This window comes from Penicillium atrosanguineum, assembly GCF_028827265.1.
Source record: "Penicillium atrosanguineum strain IBT 20685 chromosome Unknown utg000005l_segment0_segment0, whole genome shotgun sequence".
In the NCBI taxonomy this organism is placed as follows: domain Eukaryota; kingdom Fungi; phylum Ascomycota; class Eurotiomycetes; order Eurotiales; family Aspergillaceae; genus Penicillium; species Penicillium atrosanguineum.
This window is the reverse complement of record NW_026623137.1, coordinates 1,813,655-1,834,475: the sequence shown is the minus strand read 5'-3', so window position 1 is coordinate 1,834,475 and position 20,821 is coordinate 1,813,655. Positions and strand designations below refer to the sequence as shown.

At 49.9% G+C, this 20,821-nt stretch overlaps 7 protein-coding genes across 7 annotated transcripts; 2 read left to right on the top strand and 5 right to left on the bottom strand.

Moving 5' to 3' along the window:
• Window positions 1-1,298: 1,298 nt before the first annotated feature.
• On the top strand, window positions 1,299-2,683 carry N7443_006936 (putative histidine acid phosphatase; the record flags this gene model as incomplete). Its single annotated transcript, XM_056886992.1, has 2 exons — window positions 1,299-1,907; window positions 1,955-2,683. The coding sequence occupies 2 exons, from the start codon at window positions 1,299-1,301 to the stop codon at window positions 2,681-2,683; spliced, it is 1,338 nt and encodes a 445-aa protein (XP_056740641.1).
• Window positions 2,684-2,959: 276 nt separating this feature from the next.
• N7443_006935 (uncharacterized protein) lies at window positions 2,960-3,616 on the bottom strand (the record flags this gene model as incomplete). Its single annotated transcript, XM_056886991.1, has 1 exon — window positions 2,960-3,616. One exon carries the CDS (start codon window positions 3,614-3,616, stop codon window positions 2,960-2,962), a length of 657 nt encoding a protein of 218 aa, XP_056740640.1.
• A 2,328-nt stretch (window positions 3,617-5,944) lies between these two features.
• N7443_006934 (uncharacterized protein) lies at window positions 5,945-7,617 on the bottom strand (the record flags this gene model as incomplete). The annotated part of the gene is made up of 3 exons (XM_056886990.1): window positions 5,945-6,850; window positions 6,992-7,281; window positions 7,368-7,617. The coding sequence occupies 3 exons, from the start codon at window positions 7,615-7,617 to the stop codon at window positions 5,945-5,947; spliced, it is 1,446 nt and encodes a 481-aa protein (XP_056740639.1).
• Window positions 7,618-9,569: 1,952 nt separating this feature from the next.
• N7443_006933 (uncharacterized protein) lies at window positions 9,570-10,187 on the top strand (the record flags this gene model as incomplete). The annotated part of the gene is made up of 1 exon (XM_056886989.1): window positions 9,570-10,187. One exon carries the CDS (start codon window positions 9,570-9,572, stop codon window positions 10,185-10,187), a length of 618 nt encoding a protein of 205 aa, XP_056740638.1.
• Window positions 10,188-11,378: 1,191 nt separating this feature from the next.
• Window positions 11,379-12,327, bottom strand: N7443_006932 (alpha/beta fold hydrolase; the record flags this gene model as incomplete). Its single annotated transcript, XM_056886988.1, has 2 exons — window positions 11,379-11,717; window positions 11,782-12,327. The coding sequence occupies 2 exons, from the start codon at window positions 12,325-12,327 to the stop codon at window positions 11,379-11,381; spliced, it is 885 nt and encodes a 294-aa protein (XP_056740637.1).
• A 1,256-nt stretch (window positions 12,328-13,583) lies between these two features.
• On the bottom strand, window positions 13,584-16,439 carry N7443_006931 (putative C6 transcription factor; the record flags this gene model as incomplete). The annotated part of the gene is made up of 1 exon (XM_056886987.1): window positions 13,584-16,439. The coding sequence occupies one exon, from the start codon at window positions 16,437-16,439 to the stop codon at window positions 13,584-13,586; it is 2,856 nt and encodes a 951-aa protein (XP_056740636.1).
• A 3,738-nt stretch (window positions 16,440-20,177) lies between these two features.
• N7443_006930 (DUF3140 domain-containing protein) lies at window positions 20,178-20,644 on the bottom strand (the record flags this gene model as incomplete). The annotated part of the gene is made up of 3 exons (XM_056886986.1): window positions 20,178-20,379; window positions 20,444-20,560; window positions 20,616-20,644. The coding sequence occupies 3 exons, from the start codon at window positions 20,642-20,644 to the stop codon at window positions 20,178-20,180; spliced, it is 348 nt and encodes a 115-aa protein (XP_056740635.1).
• Between the last annotated feature and the right edge of the window lie 177 nt (window positions 20,645-20,821).

The following is a 20,821-nucleotide window of genomic DNA, read 5'->3' as shown; positions in this document are numbered from 1 at the left end:
GGCTGGCTGCATCGTAAATGCATCCACTATCCGAGAAGCGTCCTGTTCTGCCTTGCCATGCGCACTAATTCAATCTAGTGTGACAGGCGCCGATTCATCAGCGCTTAGCCATGGGCTCCTAATATCCCGGATGCGATAGTAATAACGAACGGTTTCGATATGCACACCATCTGTTTCCACCATGTTAATCTGATCCACACCACCTGAAAGTATCTGCCAATGATAGGACCTTCTGGACGAAGGGGTGTGTTGGCCCTGTTACGGCCCCCACCTAGCTCGACTTGATGGTGCGCTAGCGTGCTTCATGATCCCTGTCGTAGTACCATATCCTAGCTCTGGTACGGCGCGAAGTAGAGACCACTGGATCGAAACAACTTCGGTCGCTCACCAATCATCCTACCGCCTCCCGTTTTGTGCCCTTCAGCGATCAAGTGCAGAGGATGCAGTGGCCTTGTGTAAGGCACTTTGTACGGCCTTCCTTATACAAATTGCCTTGCACAAGGCCACTTCAGCCTCTACACTTGATCGCCGAAGGAGATCAGAATCAGGATTCGTTCCCTCGCAGGGAGTAGAGCGTGCATAATTCTCTTTTAATTATTGTTTACATACTAAATCAGGCTTGCAATTACCTATTATAAAGTGCTGCAATTGATCATTTCTATCATTTAAACCGCATATAGCCTATCTTTAAAGATGAAATCGACATTTTCAATATCCCTCGATAACACGAATGACCCTCCGCCGCCTATGTATGACCTTTATGACCCTCTACCACCTATGTATAACCTTGATAGCCCTGATCACTACCCCTGTATACCCTTACTTCTCGTATGGCGTAGAGACGCATAAGCTCGAGCAGTAATGAATCAAGAGAGGTAGGATTGCCGGATATTACATAGTCTGCCTAAGGCAGATACAACATGCATAAATATGCACCGTACAATTACAACAGTCGGGGAAGCATTAGACTTGGGAGGACCCAAACCGCAGAAGCGGTGAGAATCTCACTTGGCGGCGAGTACTGGGCGAATTGCTTATCACCAATCATTGATAGCGGGTGAATACTCCATCCAATAATACCGCCTGGGGCTGCCAAGGCTGCCTCGAAACCTCGAAGTGTACATCGCCAATCACTACGTCAAACTTGTTTCCCTGTTTACGGCTAAACAAAAATGACATAGTTGCATAATCCAGGAACTATCTTATACTCGCTCAATAAATCTCATCTCGACCCAACTGGACAATTTGAATTTATCCTCGTGGGTAATTAATCCCTTAACCCTTGTGACAGCAGCGGAATGCATTTCCAATTCCTCTTCTTGGCATTCATTGCTGCTCCCGTCCTAGCCTCTTCCTATCGCTTCAACCCCTTGGAACATTCCGCCGGCATCGCACCTTACTTTATTCCCCACGATCCTCCCCTCGATTCTTCCCCTCCACAAGGGTGCAATGTCACTCGAGCAGCTTACCTCGTCCGCCATGCTGCCATCTACGCCAATGATTTTGACTACGAAACATACCTCGAACCCTTCGTGAAGAAGCTGCAAAATACGTCCCAGAATTGGTCATCAACTAGCACACTCCGATTCTTGTCAAACTGGACCGCGCCGGTAACCGAAACGCATCTGGAGAAACTCACCCGTATTGGCCTGCAAGAAGCGCGGTCGCTGGGAATAAGTCTACAGAAGAATTATGTCCACCTCAAGACTCCCACGAAGGTCTGGTCTTCGACTGCGCAGCGAACAATCAAGAGTGCACAAAGCTTTATTTCGGGATTCACCGGCAACCATACCAGCTCCGTCAACCTGATCCAAGTCGAGGAAAGCAAGAAGGCAGGCGCCGATTCCTTAACACCCTACAAGAGTTGCTCCGCGTACAGCTCTTCTTATGGCAGTGATCAATCATCAGTATGTTCTTTCCCTTTCTCTCCCAGACAAATTCATTGACAATCCAGGCATTTGGAGAAGTTTACACCAAGCCCATCATCGCTCGTCTCAACGCCCAAGCGCCTTCTTTCAACTTCACCCAAGACGACATCACTGGCATGTTCGAGCTCTGCGGCTATGAGACGGTCATTCGAGGCTCTTCGCCATTCTGCTCTTTAAATCTGTTCACGTCAGACGAGTGGCTAGGATTTGAGTACGCCAATGACCTAATGTACTTCTACAACACCGGTTACGGCCGAAAACTTTCTGCCAGTCTCGGATTCCCGTGGTTGAATGCCAGTGTCGCAGCGCTTGATGACGAGTCATCGGCGCAAGAGCTATATGTCTCCTTCACGCATCGTGAACTGCCGCCCACAGTTATTACCGCACTCGGACTTTATAACAACAGCGCATATACTGAAGCGAATAACGTGAATTATACCATGCCTGAGGACAAGATCAATTACAACCGTGCCTGGAAGAGTAGTGAGATTCTTCCATTCCTCACAAATATTGCTATAGAGAGGATGTCATGCAAAAGTTATGGATTCGATGAGGGTGTCTACTATAGGATTTTGAACAATGCTGGTCCGCAGCCATTGGTGGACTGCCGGGATGGTCCGGGTGGAAGCTGTACGAAGGAGCAGTTCCATAATTTCGTGAAGGAGCGAGACGAGTTGTTCGGAGATTACAACAAAGCGTGTGGGAGTGATAGCGATTACCCCTCGTCTTTGTCCATCTACACAAACGAGTCCTGATATTATCTCAAGAGGGCGGTTGAACTACCACTGGTTTACAAAAAATTTCAAGTTCAATTCACAAGCCGTAGAAGTCATGAACGTAAAAGTACACAATGCTAAGACTATCAAGTTATGAAAACAATGCCACTGACCCGCGAGAGGGAACCCCGAATAATTATAGCCGACCCCGGGACCCCATTATGAAGCATAAGCCGCTCAGCCCGGTCATGGCAATCATCGATTAGTGCTGCCTGCACGCTTGCAAACTCTCGGTCTTCAAACATTTCCAAACCCCTAGTCTTCACTCAATCTTACCCGCCAGAAGAACTCCGGCAACTTCCACTGAAATGTCAACAGCATATTCTTGATGTTCTTGATATCGTGCCCAGTATGGTTGACAGGGCACACCCACTCAGAGATGAGAAGAGAAATTTCCAATGGAAAGCTGATTTTCCTGGAGCAAAAGTTGGGACGTTCGGCTTCGACTTTAGCAACTTCAAACGCTTTCTGAACCGCGGGTATAGCGAGGGGATTTTGGTAAATATCATAGCCAAGCTCAAGAATCGGTAGAAACTGAGTCGGCTCGACCAAATGAAGATTGTAGTCCGCTAGCTGCCATAATTTGTTCTTGTGCCAATATTTTCGGGAAGCTGGTATCAATTTTGTTAAATTGCGCTGCGTCAATTTTGTTCCTAGGACTCGCTCAAAGAGCACCCAGCAATGAGCATGGACAATGTAGCCAATCTTTTTGCCCTGAAATTGAAGAGGCTGTCGTCCGATGTCCGCAGCATAGAATGACGTGAAAAAGATATTGTCGTATCTCACATTTGTTTTGCCACAGAGCATCTCATTTGTCGTGCGACAGAGTCTCTCATTTGTCTTGCCACCGATTCTCGCCATCACTGGATCACTTGGAATGTAGAGAGGTCCATTTGGGTCCTCCTGAATCATATTAATTCCAGTCAGGCGGTAGCTGCTTTCGGACTCTTCTATTACTGTGATGATTATGGAATCTTAGTATGGTTGGTCAGATGTCCAAGTCCCCAAACTCACTGGTTCGAAAAAAGCATGACCCTAGCCGAGGGAAATCGCTGATGTATGCGTCTTCTAACTCTGAAGATGGAACCATCACATGCTTTCGACTATGATCCCAATAGTTTTCCCATCGACCTTTTCTGAATACTTCGGGCTTGCGTGAGTTTGCTATTCTCCTCTCAGCGCGCCATGGAATTTCAGTTCCGCAAAAAAGACATGTCGGTGGTGGATTGACCCCAGTGGTGGTACATCGGGGTGACTTGGGCTTCCTTGCCGTTGGCCTTCGTTTAGATTGGGGGGGTAACCTAGGTATCATGGTTCTTTCAAAGAAAATGCACAGTTGTGCGTTAGCCGTGGTGTCAGGATAGACAAGGAAAAATGTCCTGAGTAGAAGATGTTGATTGATCTATAAGATATCCAGCATAATATTACGTCATAATGAATACTCGACAAGCGAATCAAAACTGCTCAGAGTTTATTTTGCTTGGAACTATCCACTGACTGCCTTAGGAAATTCATTGGTATACTTACCCTAACAGTATGGTTCTTTTCAGCAGTGCTCCCAGATAGGCATCGGGCATGGACCAGTCTGCTCAAGTGATGACCATTATCAGACGAAGGCAGTTCGCCATATTCAAGAGCTGCTCTAAGGAGGTTAGATTTGTTTCCGGGGTGGGGCCCATGGCTGATTCAGGATGATTGGGGCGGGTTCCCCGGGAGATTTTGGTTTCGTGATTCGTGATTCCAGTTCACCAGGATAATTTACAATTGAAGCATCTTCCAAGCATTGACCAGATCTCGAAGGAACCTCGAAGGATCCTTGACTAAACATAGAGCAGACCTTGGTAGACCATTTGGACCTTCATTTCTAACACCGCTGTGTAATTATCGTAGTCTGGAAGAAACACTCAGACTCTCTTGGATCGCCTTCAACGTTTGAATTAAATCCTCCTTTTTCGCAACCATATCGTGTAGCCGCGCAAGTTCCTTCTCCTCTAGCAGGAGCAGATTTCCAATTTTCTCGGCGATGTCAATGTTTCCAGCCTCTATAGATTTGCTAGCTCGCTCAGTCCCTTGTAACGGACTGTTTCCCTCTCCTTCTGGGTTGTTTTCCCCCGCTCCCAAGGATGTCGCTGGCCACAAGCTGCACCGGTCTTGTTGCCGCCCATGGTGACAGTTTGCACAATGGTATTGACCAGAGACTCTAACACATACGGGGTAGAGACCATCTCCAGCCAAGCAGTTGGTGCATGCCGCCTGACCCTCGAGAGCCTTATCGGCAACTACCTGGGCGTATAAAGCCTCGGTATTGTGAGGCTTTTGATTGATGAGCTCGATTAAATCTCGCCCGTTCATGGGCCAAATCCTTTTGCGGCTGTTTGGAGCCCGCAATATAGGTTCCCTTCTAGAAGGGAGGTCTCTCATGCTATACAGAAGCGTTCCAGGTGTCCGAATAGCTCGCCTCCCAAATCTGTATTCACGTTCTTTGGCCATGTGGGCCCAGTATCCGGGCGGGAGACTGACCGCGCTGACGATCGGGGTGTCGAATGTGGGAGACTGATTGGACGGGATGCTGTGATTTTCGAAGTTCTGGTCTTCCATCTTCAGGATAGGGATGCGGTCATCTTCAACTTTGGCTTCTTCCATCTGCAAACAATGAGATCAGCTTGTCATAGATGGATGAGTGTAAATCACCTTGGTGGAGACTGCGGATGGGGGTTTCAGATCAAAGTGAGTGTTGGGGTATCAGGAGATGTGCCACAGTGGTTTGTCTTGCCTGGTGAGAGTGAGAGTGAGAGGGCTCGCAACCGCAAAGAGGAGTGGACCGTGTAGTGGTAATTCAGTGAAAATGGGCTTCTCCGAAATACTCTGGATCAGATGAGTCTAGAGAGCTTAAAGAGGGAAGCTTTGGGGATCGTACATGTATGGGTCATCTGACTATGATCAACAAACCACTTTCATCTCTCCCCTCAAATCCAGTCAACACCTTACAAGAAGAGCGATAAAGGGTAGACAAAAGAAGCCAGCGGCAAGCGGGGGCCATATTTAAGCTATAAGGCAGATTTGCCAGGGAAGATGAAGGTGAATTGTCCTAAACCTGCAAAAATACCAACCACCTAGGAAGGAAACTCGTGACTTGCCGGGCCACAGCCCTCACATTTGACAACAGAGCCAATGTTCTCGATAAGAATAAAAGGAAGAATAAAAGGGAGAACAAAAGCGAGGAAAATTAAACTAAGAGTTCTAATGCCCGATCTTCTTGAATGCTTCTAAGAAAGCACGTTGATGCCTCCTCACCCCCTCATCACGGGCGACTCGATTCCCCTGCCATGCCTTGTAGACGAATCGATACCACGCCTTTTTCTTGCCGGCCATGGCCTTCACCTGTCTCTCGATTGCTTCCCAGGATTGAGAGGTTTCCACTAAAGCAAGTGTGAGATACTGCAGAGGCTTGACATGCGGTCGCTTGATCCCAATAGGAGTTGTGTTGATGTCGTGCGTGAGGAGCAATGACCATGTTTTCATGCTCATTTGATTGTCAGACAAATTTGAGAGTTCCTGATTTGGGTCAGTGTCGAAAAGCGACGGGTACTGGAGCCCGATTTGTTCTCTTAGGTAATCGGCCTCATACATAGCTCCAAGTCTGTACGCGGTGATCTCGGTCAATTGCTGCACCTTTTCCTGGGGGTAGCTTGCTCCCTTGAGAACCTGGTTCAGACAATTGTGCAACCCGATGTTCGGACCGCCATTGTCGGGACCGGGTCGCGAGGCAAAGTATTCTTGGGCGAGATATTGTAAACGTTTCAGACGTCGTCCGCCAGCTCTAGCCAACTGGCCACTTGCCGGGCATGTGGATGGGGGAACTTGGCGCAGGGACTGCCATTTTTCCTTGTATGAAATAAGAGGCAAACCGAGGCGGGTCTGATAGCTGGTCTCCCATTCATCGTTTTCCGCAGAGAAATGAATCTGCTCCGTATCGCCAAGCATCCCCATCCCCTTCACACAGTCATATACAGACTTCGCAAACTGTATGTATGTCGGGTGGTCCATGTTCTCATTGATTTCATCCTCGGCATCTACCAGGCAGCGTAGTACTGCGGAGGCGGCCAAGCTGCCGCTGGCCCGTCCAACACTTCGGCTAAGGGGCCACTATGAGGATAAGCTTTCCTGCCCTGCTGCTGTAATTGCTGTTGCATTGAGCTGCTGCTGTCCTATGTCGGGGAGCACTAGCCAGCCGCCGGAGTAACATGAGGTGGTGAAGAGGGTCACTTGGGACCTGTTTCGTAGTACCTGGCGCAAGTCTCTTAGGCGAAGGATCGACCCTGCAACCTCAACGTCATGTGTTGAAGATCCATGACCAAATATCAATAGCACAAGATGCTCTCGGAGGCGGGCTGCTTCAGCAGCTTGCTCTTGGAGGGTGTTTAGGTATCGTTCGAGAAGGAAGTCTCTAGGCACAACCCGTAAATTTCCAGCCTTCAATATGCCTGGGAGCCTCTGGCTATCAAGCACCGCCCGACGATCCTCGTTTGAATCGCCATGAAGGTATTCATGGTACTCGGCGACTAGGGTTTCGGGATCTTCACATGTTAACCAGATTTGGTTAGGTGCTACTGATACTCGCACGGTCAGCAGAGAGCGAACAACAGAAGGATCGCACACTCACGTCGAGGGAATGTCGGGGACAAGAGATAATGGAATAGGTAGAAATCTGAAATAAACCACCCATCTTCACTTGGGCTAGCGACATCTTCTATATCTGTTGTGCCAAGTAGTGCTAGGACGCGATGGCGCGGGGGGAGGTCTAGGGGACAATGCGTGAGAAACTCGTGACCAACAAGCTCTTGCTCCGTCTCCGCCTGGCGGCCTATGGTGTGGAAATCGACAAAATCAGCCGTGCGGATGGTGGTGGCCATTGCAAGTATACAACTTGGTATCCCGGTTGGATGGAATATAGGAGTGGTGGGGCTGTAATGTGATGAGACTTGTGGGTCAGAGGAAGTTGCGATGATTCGATGGGTAGCACCGGGAAAGAAGAGCACTAAACCGGAAGGGACCGCGCTAAACTCAAGAGCGTAATTCACCGTCACTGCCGGATACGTGTAGATTACAATTTAAATGACGAATATAAAAATTGCCTGCTAGTAACAGGTAATACAATAACAACATCCATATAGTGAATGTCTTTAGTGTCCGTTTTGCCAAATGAAGTCCAATTCAAGTTGAAAAATAAGAAAGAAAATAAGCATAGAAAATAAAACATCAACAAAAAAGAATGACCAGACTGGGGCTCGATCCCAGGACCTTATCGGTGTTAACGATACGTGATAACCAACTACACCATCCGGCCACTTGATTGGATGACAGCTCTTCAGAATTTGAATTCTTAAAACTCTAGAGTTGCTGAATATCTCGGAATAGGGTGCCAGGGTATATAATCTTGTCAGTTTTCATCACTTTCTTTTGATTCGGTTGGTTGGAACCCACTGCGAGGGATGAAAGCACTTAAGCGTCCATTTTGACATTTCGCGACACCGTCACTTAAATGAGACTATTAGCATAGGCGAGGCTGCTTATTCCGTGTTTTGTGCGCAGCCTAGCAATTGAATGGTAAATTTTATTAAAGCTTCATATGCTCTGCGAGGTTCAAGTGTTGGAATTCGGAATTTACGGGTGATCGAAGATTGAAATATTTGAATTAAGGCTTTTTGCCATTTAAAGCATCGCATCTTGATGCTGTCTCAAGTAGAAATGATTGAAATACTTGTAACTAACTACACATTTGGCGCAGACTATTCGCCGGGTCCAGTTCAAAAGTGAGATGCTATTACTCACGACCCACAGAAAGATACTAAGAAATTTCCAACTAGGAGTAAAAGGCTCCACACTCCATAACAGCCCGGGTGGTCTAGTGGTATGATTCGCGCTTAGGGTTCGACCTAAGCACTCCTGCGCGAGGTCCCGCGTTCGATCCGCGGCTCGGGCCTGTTTACTTTTTGTCAATTGAATATACAATGGCTTTTTTTTGTTTGGGAAGGTGGTTGTGTGGTGTGGTTAACTTAAATGGAGGCGAGGTGTGAAAACACTTTGAAATTTCATTGGCCGAAGCCAAAAAGTATCTGTGGAACTAGGTGGTTCGGATCATTTTTGTTTCGAACTTTAGTTTCTGCGATTGAATATTTTGGTACATATCCTGGGAGTGGGGCCTGAGCCAACATCAAGAAGTATGCTGCACAAAAAACGGCTGAATCACGTTGCGGTAAACCTGGGTACACCAATGAACGTAGGCACCTGTTGACTACTTGTTCTAAATCAAATCCAAAGCCAAACCCGGCGACACGGAAGTTTCAGTCTTGACTAGTGCCTTTAAAGTTCTTCCGACCTGCAGGATCTGAAGGCTAGTGGCTTTAGCGGCGAAAGCCCCATATTACGGCCAGTCACTTCTAAGATTGTGGCTAGCATCCGTAGAATGGAGAGAGAAAAAAAGCAAATTGACACTCGGCGCGCCAAAGCGAAAAATCCTGGAAATAGACAGGTATCAAACATTAGACTTACAGATCAAGACTCATCTCATATTTTGCGGGGTTTGGCTTGGGCGCGATTTGCGATGCCGACCTCGCTTCTCGAACCTGACCAATAACAATAGTCTGGGGCTCTGTTCGCTCCGAGCAAGGCTGAACATGCCTCTAAAGATGCGACCCCGTAATTTCGTGGCGCCCCTAGAAAGACTTGGCTCGACTCATTAAATAGGACGGGCCCCGTAAATCCAGTCTTCCTCGTTTTTGTTTACTTCGCTTTTCTTGACCGGCGAATTTTCTCTCTGTCCCAAGTCGATCATCCTCAGTTATACTTGAAGCAAACCAACAAAATGATCAAGACTCTCTCCATCGCCGCGTCCGTGCTAACGCTGGCGACAACCGTACTGGGCGGCTGCGAAACCATCAGCTACACCACCTGCGCTGATAACATTGTGCACTGGTACAACCCAACAAATGGAGAAGTCTGCGACCCCCTCGACTGTGGAGGTGGTCGTGCCCCCGTCAAGTACGACGTCCCCTGTTGCGCAGCTTACAGAGGCACGGAACCCTGCGTTTCGACTACCTCTACTCTCTCTTGCTGGAAGCCCTCATCTGTCTTGGCTTCTTCGACGGCAGCATCCACCTCTGCTGAGGCTACTGAGGCTACTGTGACCGAGACCGCTATTATATCTACTTCTACTGGGGCGGCGAAGACTTCCGAGAGTGATCCTGGCAGTAGCACTGCGCCCATGACCACCACTGCGCCGACTACTTCCAATGCCGCGACAACGTCGAAGAGCGAAGAGTCTAGCAGTGGCTCGGTCGCATCAAGTGAATCTGCGTCACCTAGTGACTCCGCTGCAACCAGCAGCTCTGCTGCGCCGGTCTCCACTAACATTGCGGGCGGCTTTGTTGGCTCGTTGAAGGCTGTTGCGGGTGCTGCGATTGGAGCTATTGTTCTTGTTTAAATCAATTCCGGAGGCGCCTTGTACTTGTTCGAGATGACAGAAGGTACAAAGCCTACATATGTCACCTAATGTATGTAAATATAATATCATGAATCAATTCAACGGAAATATTGCGTGTTGTGTTGTGCTGTGTCTCAAGTGACTAGCAGTTAGAGGACTATATTGACAAGACTGTTGACGCGTCTCCCCCCAGCTACAAGAGCCAAAGCAGACGTGACTATGGTAGATGCCTGATAATAAGTGCATTGCTTGCAGAGTCAGGATGAACTTTTCTTTGTTAGGCCTAGCCGGAGAGTGGCGTAGATGTTGACTTAGTGATGTCTCCAGGGCTTTTGACTCGAGACTCAGGTAGATACGTATGGAGATGTACCCAACGCAGACGCCTCCGAGCCCGACGTCTCAGGCCCTGGCGGTCTCGAAGTCGGGGGAGATGTCCAACTTTAATATAATACAATAATATTCGAAACCAGCTTTACCGCCATTCTCTCTTTTTCTTCTCCCCAGAACCCTTCGGAAGCACACTAGTCCGTATAAAGTCATCTTCCAGCCCACCTGTATGTGTTGGAGTACGAGAGGTCAGCATAAATTATTGTACAGTATTTATATTCCATTGGCTACCTGGAGCCCTTCTACCCCTTGAATTGTGTCACTCGCTCCCACAGCTTTCTAAATTTTCTTCGTTGGGGTTTCTCGTGTAAGTTCATTTTTTTCGCGATCCTTCCTCTTGCTTAAGCGAATCACGGAAGTGACCGTCTTTAGTGAGTGGTTCCTATTCCCGCTCCTACTTAGCGTGGATGTTAACGGCAAATCTACAATCCAAAGTGTAGGACTAGCTAAAAGCTATACTAGTAAGCTTTTAAATCTGTGTGAAAGCCTTTGTAGCTACAGTAATATCGGAATTAGCTTTACTACTACTCTCGAATTCATGCCCAAACCTTGACCCGAAACACACCAATCTAAATTGGATTGTTCTCTGTAATACCAACATTGATTTTTTTGTATTTACAGGTAATGATAAAAGAGTCATTGTAATAGTACCAAAATCCCCCGTGGCAGTTGTTGGAGATATTCGCGCCCTCCCGTCACCCCACGTAGCCTCCGAATACGTTCCTCCTTTCCCTACCAAGCGGGGAAACAAATTTGATTAGGCAGAAATATGACTTCAGCTAAAGATACGTCTTAAAATGGCAATCACTGCCCGGACGCATGTTTGTAAATGAAGGCCAACGCCGCCTGCACAAAGCCCTCCGGGTTCTCTTCTGCAATCCAGTGACCAGAGTCTTTGACCACGTCAATCTGAATGTCGCCAGCATACACTTCACCCACCATTTCTTTGGCCTCTTGAGCATGCCGGCTCTGTGAACCACTGAGAATGAGCACAGGGCGCGTACATTTCCCTTTGAGGCGCAAGCTTTCCCGGTTCTCTCGAGCATCTTCTTCAAACGCCCGGTATACCTCAAAGGAACATCGTAGTGCTCCCGGCTGCGAGTATTGCAGGGCGTAAAAATCCAAGTCAAAAGGGGGAGATCGCTTGAGCGTTGAAGCTCAGTTTAGAAAAAAAATGGTTCAGATATATCTTCTCCCTTCCGGTCACCAGAGAAAGCGCCAAGTCATCAGGTACACTGTGGAACACAAAGTGGAACTGCTCAGGCATTCTTTTGTTCACGTCGTAAACAGAAGTTCCAGGAAGCGGGCATTCGCCCCAAATGACACTCGCTACATGATCGGGATACTGCGTGACATAAGCATGCGCGACCATACCCCCAATGTCGTGCCCAACCAAATGGATTGCCTGTGTAATGCCGAGGTGGTCATGAAGAAGAGAAAAGAGATCCCGTGCCATTGTCGATTTCCTAAAATCTTGGGCGGGATGTGATGATTGACCGGCCCCGCGATAGTCGGGAACTATCACTCGGAATCCCTCCTCGGCGAGAGGATTTATCACATGCCGGAATTGATACGAAGACTGCGGAAATCCATGGATCAGTAGTATGATCCCTTTTGGAGCACTGGCTGATGGCGGTCCGCAGTCGATGTAGCTAATGCGAACCGACTGATCATTGCGGTCGAAGTTCATGATCCAGGCATTTCGCTTGCTCCATTTGTTGAGAAACGAATCAGACGAACTCCCAAAACTCATGATGCCGGAAATAGTTCGTTACTTGAAGATCAGTGTTGACAATGAGTATCTGGGAGAAGTATTCGCCGATTGAAATATAACCAGCACGCAAGTTGATTTTTCATTTGATAGCGTATGACTTGGTCATGATGTCATTTTGGGGTTTATGACTGACGCTTTTTGATGCGGGGGGAAGATGAGCTTTCTTAAGTCGGCTTGTGGAGCGATAGCTATTGAAAGTACGTTGTAGAAATCCAAGGAGATATTATCTTTGGACTCTAGTAATGTTGCCGGTCGGTTGAAGCCATACAGATTCACATACCTTGAAACCTCCGGTGGAATAGTCGAGTTTTTAAGTATCAATTTTTTGATTTCACGATATAGAAAGGCAAGTTCACAGGATAAATGGATTATCCTAGGAATTCTGTTCGCTTCGAAGATAAAACTCGATGTCCCTCACTATAACGAGATTCAAGCCTGAGACAAAATGTGTTTGCAACTTCTGGAGGAAAGGCTCCCAACCTCAAATCAGACCAAAGCCTTCTTTGACATCTGGAGGATAAAGCTTTCAGGCACTGGGGTTTTTCCAATTCTTTACTTGTGTTAACCAAATAACCAACCCAATTAAGCCCCATACCCTCAAATATACAACTTTACGTAAAGACAAAAGAATATTCGATGATCAAGGCCATAGCCGACTTGATAGATTGAAAAACAAAAACAGGCTCAAAGACTTGGCGTAACGCCATGGCTCGTAATCACATCCGGGGTTAACGTATTGAACCCTCAACGCTCGCTGAACACAACAGCAGTACAAATGAAATCAAATAAACCTTGAAAGCTCGGAACCCAGTGAGGAAATCGCTACAGGATTCAAACCTGCGCCGCGAAGAAAAAAAATCCAAAAATCAAGGAAACAGAAAGGGAAACAGGAACAGGTAGAGGACCTGAGACAGAAACAGGAATAGTAAACGACGTCCACGAGGATTGGGTATCATTGAAATAACGAATCCCGTCCCTAGCCTCCCCATTCTCATTCTCCAGTTCCAAAATTAGAAACATGAACCAGAGTGAGAAAAGGCCATGATCGTGCGACAAAAGATTCAAGAAAGCAAGCCCCCATTTTGAATCGAAGAAATTTTTTTTTCAAACCCGCGATTGTAGATCGTACAAACGTAAGACGTGTGAAAAAGAGTCGTGAAATAATAATACAACGGGCCCATTACGGCAACGACAACCCGCCAAACTCAACCTCAACCTCAATTTTGCCCTTGACCTCACCGGCTAAACGACGTCCAGACGGTACTCAGCCAACCGGCCGGGATACCGATTTCCGATGGAGCATTCAGTGACATGGACCATTCGGAACCGTCCAGGAAAGCGAGGACGTCGTCGCCGCCGAGACTTGTTGAGAGGACGGATAAGTCTGGGCCTTCGGTTGAGGTTAAGGGTGGGGAGGGGGCGAGGGTGACTGAGCCTGGGGGTGGGAGGACGGGGACGCTTGTAGCTGCGTTGATAGGAGGGAGGGATTGGGAGTATGGGGGTGGAGGGGCAGATGGGCGAGATGGGAGCCAGGAAGTTATTGGTTGGAGGCGGTTTGAAGTTGCAGTGAGGTATTGGGAGGGGGGCTGGGTTGTTGCGGCAATGGATGGGAGGTTTGGTGGGGACGAGGTGTACATTGCGCCGTCGGGGTGGTGTTGTTGGAGAGATGGGAGAGAGTATGGGGATTGTGATGGCATTGGGCGGCTGTTTGGGAGGGGGAGGCTGGGTCGTCGGTCGCCGTCTAGGCTTGGGGGTGGAAAGCCTGGGCTGTTGACAGGGACCCAGGACTCGCGACGTCCGCCAGCGCCGTCTAGGGACTGGTCGGTCGGGTCGCCCAATTCGCTTTTCACGGCATTGCTGCCAGCGTCGCTTGGGATGCGCTCGGGGAGCAGGTCTCCAGCGATGGCGATGGCGGTGGCGTCGTCATCTCCGTCGAGGTGGTCTTCAATGGATCCGAAGTCGAGGAAGATTTTCTCTAGAAGCTTGAATTCTTCCAGGCCGCCTCCACCCTCGCGGATCGTGCGAACACCGTTGGTCATGCCGTGATCAGACGCATCAGACATGCTGTCGAGACGGTTGCGAGAGTAACGACGGTAATCGCGCTTGACCTTGGAGAAGTAGCTGTGCAGACGATTCAGGGTGCGGAACCAGCCCACAGCCATCTTCAGACGCGGACGCATCTCTCGCAGGATATCTAAAGCCTTGCGAGCCTGCACAGCACCGGGCTGGTGGCTGTCGTGGCTCGCAGGGGGAGGTTTGGAACCCATCAGACCATCAGGGTCCATATGCGAGAAATGCATGCTATAGACACCGATGAAAGCAGCATTGTAAATAGCGAATCCGACAAGAGGGTTCTCAACCAGAGCACCGCGGCCTTGGCAGGTCGCCACGAGGTCGATCATCTGTCGAGCCGCCTTGAATAACTCGCGGGCACTATCGCGCCAGAAAGCCTCAGACGGACCGTTGACCTTGTCCGCGGGGAACAAAGGCTCATCCAGGGGACCCACAGGCTCATTGCAACGAAGTGGCAAGAATGGGATGTACGCGCGGTGCAATACAATCACGGACAAGAAGTAGACCACGTGCATCACGGTATACGAGGCCAACGTGGTCTTGTACATGATATGTGTGTCGGTATTTCGCAAGGAGTACTGCAGGTTGCGGGACAGACTGTCCTGGAACTCGTTCAGTTGCATCCGCAAAGACGCAAAGCGCGACTCCGGGTGCCACGGTGGATATTGCTCGGTTCGACGGCCGCCAGCGCAGGACCACTTGGCGATGCTGCCCCAGATGCGAATGATTCGAATCACGCGGCTAAGCACAGACTCTTCCGCGCCGACTTCCCATCGATCAACATCGTCCTCGCTGGAGTCTTTCCGGCGCGAGATGGGGGACCAAGACTTGCCATCCGGGGTTCCATTGGTGGCAGGCATCTTGTCATCACCGAACCCACCCAGACTCTGACGGATGCTAGGAATTTGCACACCCTGGGAGCCGAAACTCTGCGGACGACGCGCCGTCGGCTCATTCAATCGAGCGGTCCGGACACGCTCGCCAAAAGCAAACGCATTATCGCTTGGAAGCTGGATTCCGAGCTCCTTCACACGAATCATGCGCGGGCGATATTTCCCACTACTCAAACACCGATCAAGAATGAAGCAAGCCCAGAAAGTCCGACGCTTCGTCTCTTGCGAGATAACATCATCGGAAGTCTGCTCCTTCATTTCGGCCCGTCGCGGCAAGCCGAAGATCACCTCGGCTTTGAACCCGGGCGATGAGCGTGACATCTCGCGAGGCGAAAACTCGTTTTCCAACTCAAATGGCAACCCCATAGCTTGTGCAAGTCGAATCGCCATGCCGACGTAAACCCAGGCACTCTTTCCGCGGCACATTCCCCACTCATGCAAGGCGAGCATCAGCAACGCCTGGACACGCGCGAGGTCTGGTACAGCGAGACTTGCGCCATCGAGACCGGCCAGCCGGCTGCGCAAGGCTGTCGCGTAGTATTCTGACGCGGAAAGAGGGTTGGAGGAATGACTAGGCGACGCCGGCGAATGGTATGCGACCAATGGAGGGTGGAAACGGGCCGTGAGAGCCAATACGCCCAACGGAATCAGCGACGCTGAAGGATCTAACTTGGCCGCCAAGCGTGTGGGATCTTGCCCATCCATCGAGACGGGCGCAGGAGTCGAGAGTTGTCGGATTTGACCGAGAAAAGTAGCCGGGTGGAGGAAAGGTAGCAGCGTAGCGAAATGCGACTGGAAGAGGTCAAAGACAGCCTCCCACACCTTTGCCGTCAGGATCGAGGAGTCAAGCGCGTCCAAACCGGCCTTGGAGCCAGGACCCGCGCCCACGACGCCTGAGACTTTGCGCGCGCGCACTCGTTTCGGACCGTCCCAGTCGCCATTCCGGTCGTCGCCGTCTACCAGAGCTTCGAGGTTTCGTTTGGCACCGCTCACGCCGATGGCTGGGGTAGGGTAGACGCATTCGCGGCCAGAGGATTCGCAGGCGCGGCAGGTTGTGTCGATGCCGGCGTTGACGCACTTGATCTTGCTGCGGCGGCATCGAGCGCAGGCGATGCTGGAGCGCATAGTTGGGAGGAGCAGACGCAAGGCCTGCGTTGAATGCGAAAAACGGGATCGCTCAATGTGGACGAAGTTTTCCCATGGATGAAGAAACCGGGGAAAGGGGAGTAGGTGACAGGTCTGGGGTAATTAGTACAGTACAGTACCGAGGACCGAGTACAGAATGCAAAGTATATCACGGGATACTATGCATAGAGCAGACAAGACACAAAAGTACTTACAGAGAGAATCCGGGGAAAGAGAGAGAAAGAAGAGTGTACCTGGGGGAAGGCGGGAATAGGCGGAGTGTGGGGGAAAAAAGTCAAAGGGTCGGGGCACTCGGGAATGCGAATAGGTCGGGAGGGAACGGAGTCGAGACCGAACAAGAAATCCGAGAGCCGCTGGGGTGAAATTGCGGAGGCCCAAATGCAAGGGTGGGCCTCCTTTCCGGGTGCCGAATGTATACCTAGAGATCCCAGGGTAGGCCTATACGGGACCTCATTACCTATATTATGTGACCTAGGTTTGGGACTGACTGCTACGTGTCCCTCTTTCTTCCTTTCTCTTTCCCCCCTCCCCCTTCTAAGTTCCACGCCCATCGCCTTCTTGACCAGCCGGAATCCCAATGCTGATCCGGCCACTTACCGTCATCGGGGGGTTTTCGCCTTTGGCAACTAGGATCTCCCCGTTCCTCTCTCTGCCCGATCGGCAATTGTGCTGCCCGGACACTAATCAGAAACCGTCCCGTCACGGGAACTCCAGATGTGGTCAAGCGGGCTCGGAGTGTACAGCGAGATTTGCAACGGTGGTTGGTGGGTGGGGTCACTGGGGAAGACGACCCGAGTATACAGTAGGGCTTGTCCACATGGTTGTCGACTGAGGGGAACCCGAGCGCGAGTTCTCAAGTCCGTGATCCCTCGGGTATTCCCATTCAACATCCAATCGACGGGGGTCCTTGAGCCCCCCGGGGCTCCCCGCGGGGAGAGGGAGACTGGCGAGACTACATGATCGATCCCCGTTCCTACTCCCCGGAAGTTACATCAGTGCCTTTGATTCTCGCGGCGGCCTCCGTACCGTGTCACGCCCGTGCTCGCTTTGCCACTGGCTCGGCAGTTTGAATACCACCGATTGTGCGGAATCAAACAACCCGAGGCCGACTGCATGGCTCGGTCTACACTTATACTGTGCGCACCTTACCCTAGACCTACGCCTAATAGACTACGGACTACCCACTCCCTACTCCCCACTATATACTTCACTCTCACTCTCACTCTCACTCCTTGTGCTTCACACCTCATTCCAACACGAATGATTCCACATCAGTTGGCAAGTGCCAACTGTCAAGGCATACCCCGATCCCCACGGCGTTTCGGCCCCGTCCGAAAATAAACACATGATTGGCCCCCAGCCTCCGAAGATGAACCCCGGCCAACCCCGCATTTGCGCTCGCATTAGGTAAATCGGCTATGGCCCGAATTGCTTTTTCTGATGGATTTTGGATGTCATAGCACATTGACCTCCCATGTTCCGCTAGATACGTCAAGGGATACTCATCCCGACCCCACAAATCAGCAGCCTCCGAATAATCCCACCTCGTCATGTGGTCCAGGGACGGAGACGGGATATTCCTTTTGCCTCGTGTCAAGCCCGGTGGAGCGCCTTTGACTTTTCCCCGGTGGATATTCTACTGCCCAGACGCGAAAAACCCGGTGCGGAGAGGCTCGAACGGGAAATTCAAGCAGTCTCGTTGCACTCGACTTGTAACCGTGGCAGATTCCCATCCCAGGATGCTACATTTCACCTCGAATTCCTCTGTAATTTCCCAGGACACGGTCCCTTCGCTCCATTTTCGCCTTTTCTTGGTTTGGGGCCTTCACCCCCGCAGCCGACGGGGGCAAGCCGAGCCCGGCCAATGATTAAAAAAAAAAAAAAAAAAAAAAACACTCCGTCTCAGCTGACATTAATAAAAGAAACTCATCCTGGCGCCCAATGTCCCCCCCCCCCCCCCCCCCATTTCCTAGGTCCACCGTAGTTACTCCATACACCATGCTCCATACTCAGTTCCAGCCCCAGAGTCAATCTTCCAGAGCAGGAACTCCCACCCGAACACGTACCTAGGTAACTAGGGAGTTACCACCCCTTTTCCGAACCAACGGGTTCTCCGTGCCGCGCTCCGGACTACCGAATCGGTCCAGCATAGGCTCTTCGGCCCCGATGAGCTCATAAACTTGCACCCTGGCCCCCCAAACCGGGCAGAAAACAAGTCTGCCCGTAAGCAAGATCGATCCTAGCCCGGCTGATCTCTCGAATCCGGAAAATAAGCGATCAGAATCGATCCCTTTCAGTCTTTTGATCATTAGCCTGGTCCCGGCTGGACCTGGCCTGATTTAACCTACGGGGTAAACCGAATTGAACCGAACTGAGTTGAACTATCCCGCCTGGGCGCGGAGTCGTGTCCGACCGAGGTAGAGCTCGAGCTCAAGGTCAAAATCAGTCCGTGAATCCCACGAATAAGAGTCAAACGGGCAATATCCCCCACGATCAACGCCCGAGGTAGGTACTTTTTTCACCTTTTAGCCAGAACGAAAACCGAGAGCCGGTAACCAAAAAGTAAAATAAAACAAATAACAAGAAAATGTGGCAAAAAGGGAAAAAGGGAACGTCGGCCCGAGATCATTGCGACATGAATCATGGCACTCCCATCATTTGTCCTCGAGTTTCTCACCAAGGATAAATTCCCCACATCGGTTCGGGTAAAAAAGAAAAGAAAAGAAAAAAGAGACAACATTCGGCTAGATCCCGATTCCGAGTCGGTGTTTCAATTGCCGTGCAAGATCGTTTATCCCGACTTCGGCGTGGGGGTGTCAGTGTAAATTTCAGTGTTAGTCTCGTTGTCAGTTGGATCGTGTTCCGTACTTCCCGTTCACCATCATGAGTTGTGAGTTATGCAATCCTGGATTAAGAAATGCACGCGGACGTGTACAGTGCTCGAATGCCAAAAGCGCCATAAGCCACAATTTTTGAATATTCTTTCACCCGAGGTTCTAGTCCAGCTTAGGGCTTTGGTCTTTGGCTTAGGCTTACGTCCGAATACGTGGGATTGTACTAGGGTATGGGAGGTCCGCTATTTCCCCGGGCGCGGGATATCATCTCGTGGCTCGTGGGCCGTAGACACGGTGACTTTCTTAAAACGTAAAAAGTACGACTCTAGTTCTAGAACACGTTAACTCTAACTGGGTGGTAACATGCTACTGTTACTACAAATATCCGTTCCACCGGGAGTTTAGCCTGTTTAGTGCGTCCCGCGTGGGGGAAATTCATCTCCGGGGATTTTGGGATGGACACGCGCTAGCCTTAATGGATGGTTGAGCCGAGGATATGCCGAGTATTGACCTGTTTAGCCTTTCAGAATGGGATTTAGCCTTGTGGAGTTCCAAAACCCCCAACTAGGTTTTGTAGGTGATGTGAGGGGGTTTAGCTGATGCTTGTGCGGTGATGCATCGGGCAACATGCCTCAACCCTGGTCGGCAAGTGGGCAGGTGGGCAGTTGAGCATATATGCTGGTAATTGGATCTATGGAGAGGTAGACAGTTAACGAATGTGAATTCCTGATTCCTAGGAGATGAAATATAGATATCCGATCAAGCGTGTATCCGCTTAAGGCAATCCTAACCACCCGTAGGCGCCTCCGCATGTCCAACATGGACATTGAGCATTGAATAGATACACCCAAACACCAGTGAACCCAAATAACTAAACACCTCCCTAAGTCTTCAAAGGATCATGTCCCCAATTCTTCAACGATTTATAACTCTTACTCTCCGTATCCTGCTTCGCCTTCTCCTCCTGCGCAAGATGCCTCTTGCAATAAGCCACAACCCTCCTCATATGATCGATATCCTGATCTCTGTAGCTATCTGGGTCTTTGTCGGGGTTATTTTCGAGGATTGAGACGATTTTGCGCCCGCTATAGTTTGGATCCCGTTAGTGTCAAGTAGATGCGAGCAAGGTATGGCTGAGGTATGATGCACCTTTCATGACCAATTGTCTCCCCGGACTCGGCACCCCAACCAGAGGACTGGGATTGTTCTTCTTTTAGCCAGGCTCGGAGTTCATTGGGGGTCATGTTGACTAGCTCATTGAACTCTCTTTGATGATGTTAGAGCGGGTTCGATTATGGCTCCAATTGGAGTCTTGACTTACTCGACGACTGTTTCGGTATCTTTGACCATGATTGCGATTTATCAGATCTCTTCAAATGAATAACTAAGATATGTATTGGCAGCAATTGGCGTGGGATCGGTGATAAATTTAAGATAGGTGTTGAGACCGATGGTGTGAACAGTTGACGTCATGATTGAGCAGCGGTTTTATAGACGCTTTCATCCACTGCGCTGTGGTTTCAGGTT